At 43.4% G+C, this 9,283-nt stretch overlaps 1 protein-coding gene across 5 annotated transcripts in view; it reads right to left on the reverse strand.

Annotated features, from left to right (window-relative positions):
- The window catches only part of ZBTB40 (zinc finger and BTB domain containing 40), a 98,663-nt gene that overhangs the window by 67,350 nt on the left and 22,030 nt on the right, over positions 1–9,283 (reverse strand). For all 5 annotated transcript variants that reach the window (XR_012654776.1, XM_075060295.1, XM_075060297.1 and 2 more), the window contains 3 exons: positions 5,131–5,326; positions 4,381–4,523; positions 401–593 (listed from right to left, as the gene is read on the reverse strand). Coding sequence is in view for 4 of the 5 variants with exons in the window: in XM_075060295.1 (XP_074916396.1) it covers positions 401–593; positions 4,381–4,523; positions 5,131–5,326 (532 nt within the window). In the remaining variant the exon portion in view is untranslated. The remainder of the gene's footprint in view (positions 1–400; positions 594–4,380; positions 4,524–5,130; positions 5,327–9,283) is intronic.

Here is a 9,283-nt window from a genome sequence, read left to right on the forward strand (position 1 = left end):
TTCGATCATCAAGGGGCCCCACTGGTTGTTTAGCAGGCTTCCTGCTTCTGATGTACTTAAAAAAACATTTTGTTATTATCTTTGGAGTTTCTGACTAGCCGTTCTTCAAACTCCTCCTTGGCTTTTCTTATTATATTAAATAGGTTTAGGTTGGATATTAGGAAACTTTTTCACTAGAAGGGTGGTGAAGTGCTGGAATAGGTTATCTAAGGAGGTGGTAGAATCTCCTTCCTTAGAGGTTCTTAAGGTCAGGCTTGACAAAGCCCTGGCTGGGATGATTTAGTTGGTGTTGGTCCTGCTTTTGAGCAGGGGGTTGGACTAGATGACCTCCTGAGGTCCCTTCCAACCCTGATATTCTATGATTCTAGGATTCTCTTTGTTGAGCTAAATCCATTAATACCTGTGCCATCAGACACAACTGCTGCTGCCACCAAATTGTCTAGTAGAAGGTGCAGATCAGGGAATGATGATTTTACAGCCCCAAGGAGTTTTACCAAGCTCTCAGCTTTCAGGGTCTTCTCTTCCACCACCTTCCTGAGCAGATTCTCCATTGCCTCCCTGTGGGAGCTGCCTTCACAGCAATCCAGAATCACCTGCAGGAACAAGCAAACAACCAGTTATGAGAAATTCCTAATGACTCATATCTGAATGACTCAAGATGGCCTAAAATGGTATAAGATTACACAATGCTCTATTAGTTTTGCATAATCTTTTCATACTTTTTCTAGTATTGCATTTACTGTATCCAGTGCTTCAGCTGCATTTGACATCACACTCTGAAGTATTTATAAGGTGCCTGTAACTTTGGTATCTTAGCACACTATATGTGACTGACATTTATTAATCAGAAGACTAGGTTGTGAGGAAACATGTCTGGAGGACAAAGACTGAACTGGGAAGGGTGATCTCAGGCTGAAGGAGACTTCCAGCCTGTATATGGAAGATCTATAACCTGCTTGTATTATCTATCAGAGTGAGATACTGCTTGATTCAAATTCTGTCTAGTTTATAGAACTCAGATTGCGATTTTACTTTTATTTCTTAGGTAACCAACTTTGATCTGTATGCTTCTTACTTATAATCACTTAATCTGTCTTTCTGTAGTTAATAAACCTGTTTTATATATTACCTAAAACAGTGTTTTTTGGCTGAAGTGCTTGAAAAATCTGCTCGGGTTGTAAGGGCTTGTGAACATCCACTTTCCTTTGCGGAAGTGGCAGATGGAGTAATAAACTTACAGAGGTCAGGATTCTGAGCGGGGCAAGCTGGTACAGCTCTGGGGTGTGAGGCTGGGAAGTGGGGGGAATTAGCTGAAGTCTCTCTCTTGCTGGTTCATGAGGGGCGGGTGGAAGCATTCATGCAATGCAGTTGGGTAGATGTCTGTGTAAGTGCAGTAGCTGGAGAGGTTTTCGGCTTGTCACAGCATCACAGTGTGAGAGGGAGCCCTGGTGGCAGCACAGAGGGCTCAGTGGCACCTTGGGGAACCCATCACATAAGTATATGTAGTTTATTGACCTCCCTCTATGCACAAGGTCAGATTACATTTTTCCACTGAACCTGGCACTTGGAGTTGGTAAAAAAAAAAAAAAATGGAAAACGTTTGACAAAGAATTTCAATGTTATTTTCATTCTGCAGGTTCCAAAAAGATTGTTCATTTATTCAAAATACATTTTCTTTTTAAAAATTGTTTGGTTTTAGGTTTTTTTGGTTTGTTTTTTTCAGGTATTTTTCTTTTTTTGCTCCTGGAATATGGGTGGAAGGGAAAGAAACCTTATTTTAATAAATACTTTATTTGTTAACAGTGATTTATTTATATGACCCAGCCATGGACCATCCCTTATGCATGGTATAACAAATACCTGGAACAAGATTAGAAACACTCTCTGAATACAAGATTGCACTTCCTGAATACAGGCTGTAGCCAAAGAAATGGTTTTTTCACAAGGAATAACAGATACCACATTCCAAACACGGACAAGCATAGGCACTATGCAAGAAAACCCTTTACAAACAGCAGACTCTACATTCCTTGGCTGTCAGCAAATAGCTGTGAAACCCACTGGCAAAGTGTGCCTCATCTCCTCCTGCTACAAATTACTCTGTTAGCTCAAGTTGTAGATCTGTGCTGTGGCTGTTAAAACGTCCAGACCCTGCTGATGACCGAACCTGGGGGTCGGTATGGTTTTACATGATGGAATTTTTGTTTTTTCCATCTATTTTTTAAATTAAGAAACTGCATAAAAAAGTTGTTAAAAGAATATTATGATTGAAAAGTCAAGCTCTCACAAGTTAGGAAATGGCACAGTTAAGGTTGCACATGCAACCCTAATTCAGTCCCCTTGTCTGTATGCATTATGACAGCTTTTAATTAAATGATCACGCACTATTGTTTCCATGGGACCCCTGCTTCATTCAATTTATAGGATGGAACTGCTCTTGGGGTGAATCAGGGTTGTGGAAAAAAAACAAGAAGAGAAAGTTACTCTTCTTGTGCAGAAACATAAGTTCTTCAAGATGTTTGTCCACTTTAGGTGTCTGTGCATCCCTGCTTCATAATCGGAGACGTATGGTAGCAGTGCTCAGTCGTGTCACACATGCTCAGTCCCCATCTCGTGCCACTTCAGGAGATTAATTGGTGCTGTGCGAGCAACCCCCTCTCTGTGCCTTCTCTACTGCAGAGCACTAGTGCAAAACTCCAAAGTAGAGGGGAGGTGGGAGGGTAGTGGTTGCACAATGCCAGTTAACTGCCTGAAGCAGCACAAGATGGGGATCGCACATGTGCAACCCAACTGAGCACTGCTACCATAAATCTCCAATTATGAGCTCAGGGGTGCCAAAGGGACATCACTCAACGAAGAAGTATGCGCTACATTTTACAGTTTCATAAATAAAACAAAACACACCACTACAAAGAACAAAAAACACAACAGAAGTTTTGGAAAAATACTTAAGACATCAAAAAAAGATTGTTTTTCAACAACAAAAAAATTGAAAAATTTCAGCTAGCTCCACTTGCTCTTAATGCATACAGATCTACACTCCTGATGCAGCATCAAGAACCAAGAGCTCAGATCCATGTAACCTCTTGGAGCATCTGTGCCTCAGGCCTTTTAATACCTGTGGTGGATGCTCACTACTTTACTACATTCATATGTGACCCTTTCTTTTCATGTACCCACTCCCACTTAACCATGTCTCCTTCAATGGAGGAAGTTTACCAAACACTGGGCTAATCTCTAAATTCAGGAAGGGTAAACTTGGGATGCTGATAACAGCACCTTCTCTGGCCTTCTAGAATGGCTGGCAGCAGAGTTCATGCTCAGAAATATTTTGCTGGGAGCAATTAATGAAAGGAGCCCTTAACAAACAGTAATTTAGGAGACTATCATAGGGAAGAACAGAGATTCTCATCTCAGGTGCTGTGCCCTCAAGTCAAACCCACTCAGACAGAAAGCAGGCTTCATTCACACCAATGGCCCCAAGGGTACTCTTTATTCATTGCAATACCATGTCATAGGGGAACAAACAGGCCCAACTAACTGCAACAGAAATGAGGCTGCAGGCACCTTTACCAAAAATATCACAGGACACACGCAAGAGCATTCCGAGTTTTGGTGTGAATAGACAGATTGTAAACAGCCCTCCCCAGACAATGCAGAAAGTGCTAGACTGTATAAAACAGAAGGTCCTTTAGGTTAGTCCAGTCTGTGTGCACAGTGCAGTCACTTACTGGTGAGCGCTGATCATCCAACAGGGAACATTAAGGGTTGCACTTTGTAAATTTCAACTACGCTGAACATCAAAAATTGGTAAGAGGATGTTCTGCATATATGGCGATGTTCTACACATATGGATAACTGTTTGCCCAGTTTAAGTAAGCCAAAACCTTTGGAGAGTTACCTGAAAGGTAACTTGACAACTTAGACAAACACATACAGAATGACATGCCCACTAATCAGGCTGGGGGGTATTCAACACTAGTGTTTTAATGTCCTGACCTGATCTTCCCACCCTTGTGGCAGGGCATTGCTCTCTGGGTTCACTACAGTGGACTTTCACAGAACTTATAAAGAACACTAACTGCCTCCCCTCCTACAGCTTGGCCAGTGGGACATTCGGCACATAGATCTGGGACTGGGAGTGCTCATCTCAGTGCTAAACCTTTGCAATTCAGCTCTCAGATTCACACAGTTCAATTAGAAAGTTAATGGGAGGACCTGAACTATTAACTATTTCTATTCCATGCTCTGCAGGGTAAATAAGGTAGTTACCAGGTCAGGGAAGCAACTGTGACCAGGCAAATCATGTGATAAGAAAGTGCTGTGCAGCCACACACACACCTCACACATACAGAGCTTTCCTTATTTCAGATTTGTTACCCGCTTCTCCAAGCCAGTCAGGAGTCCCTCCTCTCCTGTTTCTAGGAACTCTATGATGGGGCTCAGCTGTGTTATGCTCTGAATCAGCTCTTCCCTGTATTCCAGTAATAGAGCAGACAGGGTCTTTCCCTCTTCTGTGCTCTCTGGGGAAGAAAGATTTGGAAATGCAAGAAAAAAAACAAGTCAGGTTTGAAAAAAGTGACAGCAAGGTATTTTCCACTGAAATGAGAGAGCAAGGCTCTGTGAAAGATCTAAGTGAATAGCAAAGCTTATCCTGAGCATAAGCAGCAGAGAAAAACATTTTACTATTCTCTTTAAACTCTATGAAAGGAAAATGTCTCATTTATCTAACAGAGCACAAAGCCGCAAAGCAGACTAGAGGTTAACGACAGGTTTGCAAGGCCACTGCTTTATGTCAAACTCAAATGAGAAAGGAGCTTTCAATCCCGAGGCACAGTCAGAGAACTGGCCCATGCCAGCCACCAAGCCATTGATTTAGTACTACAGTGAGTGAAGGGTAAAGAAATTTCTGGGATTGCTCCACTGCAGGCAGTCGGAGTGGAAATGCAAAATTCAGCTCTGAAAAGCTTCAAGATCTCTGTTAGTGTTTCTGGATATATCACACACAAGAGAGAGCCAGGGCTTGAGTGAAATGAAATCCGCAAGCTTGAATGGTTTTGGAAGAACTGGTGAAGAGCTGCTCCAGCTCTCTGAAGCTCTCATGCCCATGGGGTACACCTGCCCTCCTACCTGTTTGCTGCAGGGTCTCTCCACTGTCCTGCTCTCTCTCTAGTAGTGCTGTTTTTATCTTGGGATGCGTGTTTCGAAACAGCTCCAGCACAGACATAACAGTCTCAGCATCCAGACTCTGCTCATCCCTCACTTTGCTGAGCAGTCGCTTGAACGCTGACTGTTCTTCTGCATCTTCCAAGCATGCCACTAGCATCTGTAAGACAACAGGAAAGTGCTAGCCGGGGTTAGTAACACAGCTAACTGCCCCGTGCAGACATACACAAAATGTCAGCCACCCACAGCCTCTAGCTCAGCAGAGAGCTTCAGCCCGCCGACTGGCGAGGTGCCCAGAGGAGGGGCACATTCATCTCTCCAACCACACCAAATTTCATATTCAGCTACAGGAACGTGTCTTTTTAATTCACCCATAAGCCTTCAGGAAGGAGAACGACAAGCCTACTCAGCCAGCTTTTATATTTGTTGTCAGTGTGACAAATTGCAGCTGGCAAGTGGCCCTATTCCAGGTCTGAATACATCTCTTCAGGAGCCTGTACATGAGCCAAATTCCAGCAATGCTGAGGGACCTAATAAAATGCATTCAAAGCAATTTTGCCAACCCAAGGCCGGAGTGGGGAATACTAGATTTCACTGCAAAACAAGAAGGTCACTTGTGTGCATGGAGAGAGGGAAGGTTTTTTTAAGCAAGACTGTCTGGGAACCTTTGACCTCAAGTCAGAAAACCAGGCACACCACACCATAAAAGTTTTGGTGCCTGATCTTCAGCAATGACAAGCACCCGCAGCTTCAGCTAGCAGTGGCAAGATCAGAATGGGGGGTTCTAAAGTCTATCACTATATCCCACACCAGCACAATAGGGTGGATGTGCTTGTGCTGCGAGGGAAATTATTTATTGGGGATATAACAGCAGGAAAAAAAAAGCTGGAGCTCTCATGGCCAGTCCATAGAGCCCATTAATGTTGTAAATACTACCCCTTAAGACACAAACTGTCTTACTCTCAAGGAGAGAAGGTGGCCCTTCAGAGCAGGCATCCTTTATTAAAGACTCTAGGGATGTCACAAAAGTACCTTTGAAGCAGAGTGCATAGCCCAGCTCCAGGGAGAATGGCCATTTTCTGCTACCATTGTGACTTTCATTTCCATGGTAAAAAGACTGAAGATAGCTGCTTTAGGCCCCATCAGGGATGGTGCACTTGCTTTTAGTAGCAGTGGTAAATGCTCATACATTAGGATTGCGTGACAGTGCAATGAGCTATTGCAAAGAGTATCCACAGAGGGAGTGCTGCATGAGACCCAGCTCTTACCCTGCTAATGGCATTTTTACTGCCAAACAGAGGAACAGAGACATCAAGAGTTCTCTTACAAAGGACCAGTGGGAATAATGGTGATGCAAACATATTTGGAGTATTCACTTAAAAATCTTTAATGTGAAGAGCATTTTGGAATAAAAAGTTGATAACCAGACCTAGTAAATTCTCTGGTTTTGCACATGTGGCCCCTTTCTTTAAGGGCCTGATGCTGTGAGATGCAGAACACATTCCACTTCCACTTATGTGAATGGGAGCTGAGAGTGCATTGTTGGTAATTTTTTATTAAAGGTAAACAGAATAGCTAACTCAAGCTTCCGATTGCAAGTCTTTCTCAATGGGCTGTTTTGGTGAATGCAGTGCACTCGTAGCTGTGTCGGCCCCAGGATATTAGACAGACAAAGTGGGTAAGGTAATATCTTTTATTGGACTAGTTTCTATTGGTGAGAGAGACAAGCTTTTGAGTTACAAGTCTGGGAAAGGTACTCCAAGCATCATAGAAAAATGCAAGATGCAACAGATTGTTTAGCATAAGCAGTTAGCACATATGCTAAGGGACCAGTCAAGGTGTGGCTTGAAAGGATCTCTCTCACCAACAGAAATCAATCCAGTAAAAGATATTCTCTCACCCACCTTGTCTCTATATTGGTGAATGTTTTTCCAACTTGCTGGGGAGAAGGAAAGGGGACTTGTTGGGATGAGTTTTCTGAACATGAAAAACCTCACTGTTCTCAGTGTTTCTAGAATAGCCTCTCTCAGGCACAGCCCTTCATGAAAACTAGAACCTTCCAGCATTTGGGGGGAAGACTCAGTAGTGCATTTTAGAGTTATTGGCTATGACACTTTAAAAATGCCTTCAGGTCCTGGAAAAGCTGACGAAATATCACACGTAGATGGAATCTAAGCTTTCATTTATTATAAATTAACATTTTAAACCCTTTTCATTGTACAGAGCCTTGAACACATCAAACCAATTTTTGTGAATAAAATGCTCAGTTCCTAAACACCACATCTGCATCAGAGAGTTGGTGCTTCTCCAGCATTGTTTAGAATGCTCATAAAACCCTTCTCCTGGGACCAATATGATGAACAACACTGCACACAACAGTTGGTCCAGTGAGTTTTAACAGAAACTCATGCAAGAGAAACAGCAGAACTTGTAAGGAATTCCTAGGGAACTTAAGTGCTTCTGGAATTCCTATTTAAATCTAAATTTGGTCAGCTAATAACTAGTGCTACGGCAACATGCATCACCATTAATAACTTCCTTGGTTTTAAACCATGTCTTGTTATTAGTCAGGTCACGTGTACTTCTCCTGCAGGACAAATCCTGACACATTTATGAGAGTTAGCAGAGGCAGTAAGCAGTACTCTCTAAAATCAGCTGCACTATCCAAAAATGGCTTGATTAGTTAATCTAATGAAAGTCAAAAGGGCATTTTCTGAAAAGTTATGATGAGATGTGATAACAACAAAAAACCCAAAACCACACACCAGAGTTTAGAGCAGGATATCTAGCACACCTTAGCTATAGAGCAACTCATGCAACTCCATTATTGTGTGATTTGCTCCTGCACAGCACTTTCACAGAGAAAGTGATTGCCTGAGGGACAGCAGAATGGATCCTTGGAACTCAGGAAAACTATAAGATACAGGGGTCATGCTAGGTGCAGGAGTTCCCCCATCCCACTCTACCACACTCACAATCCAAAGCACATTTGGTTAACAAAGTAATCCCTAAACAAGGTAGTTGCTATTTCCACAATTCAATCCTATTTACATTCTCTTAGAGACAGGTTGCACACACTGTTCTAGCTAAGCATTGCTGCAAAGTCTCCTGCAACACAAGGCTTACAATTTATAAAAGGAAGGTTTCCGCTGGGAAAATTTCAGAGACATAATGATCAATCCTCTGTGAAAGGAAGTTGTTTTTTCAGTGAGCAATTTTTGAAGTGCACACATTGAAGGAAAAGTAAAAGAGCCATCAGAACCTTCCCCTCTCAGTGCAGACAGAGTTGTTATCAGTATGGATAGCACAGGGACTAGTTTTACATATCTGAACCATAGAAAAAACAAGCAGGCTATAACCAAACTACAAAGTTAATCAAATGTCATGATGCACACAGAAGTCACAGAAAAAAATCTGCACTCCAATTCCAATGTTGCCAATTCAGAGACCAGAGGTCTTTTGGATTCTCATGGATAACTGACAAGAGGGTCCTTAAAAAACAGCGACGTCGCTTAGGGCTGGTCCACACTACGGGGGAAAAATCGATCTTAGATACGCAACTTCAGCTATGTGAATAACGCAGCTGAAGTCGAAGTATCTACGATCGAATTACTCACCGTCCTCACGGTGCGTGATCAATGTCCGCGGCTCCCCCTGTCGATTCCACAACTCCGTTCGGGTTGGTGGAGTTCCGGAATCGATATAAGCGCGTTCAGGGATCAATATATCGCGTCTAGATGAGACGCGATATATCGATCCCCGAGCAATCGACTGCTACCCACCGATATGGCGGGTAGTGAATACGTAGCCTTCGAGAACCCCTCTCTCAACCTCAGCCCACAAAATGTCAATCAACTGACATACTCTAGAACAGGGGTCTCAAACATGTGGCCTGTGGGGTTATTTTCTAAGGCCTGTGAGCTCCTCATGCCCCCTCCCGCCTTCCCCCAGCGTTTATCTAGAGCAGCTCTGGCCCGACCCACACCAGGGGCAGGGAGCCTGCTCTGCCCCAGTGCGCATCGGGCCGGAGCCCGCCCCCTCCCAAACCTGTCCTGCAGCCAAACCCCCTGCCCTGAGCCCCCTGCCGCACCCCGCACCCCTCCTGCACCCCAACCCC

This window comes from Chelonoidis abingdonii, chromosome 23 (genome assembly GCF_003597395.2).
Source record: "Chelonoidis abingdonii isolate Lonesome George chromosome 23, CheloAbing_2.0, whole genome shotgun sequence".
In the NCBI taxonomy this organism is placed as follows: domain Eukaryota; kingdom Metazoa; phylum Chordata; order Testudines; family Testudinidae; genus Chelonoidis; species Chelonoidis abingdonii.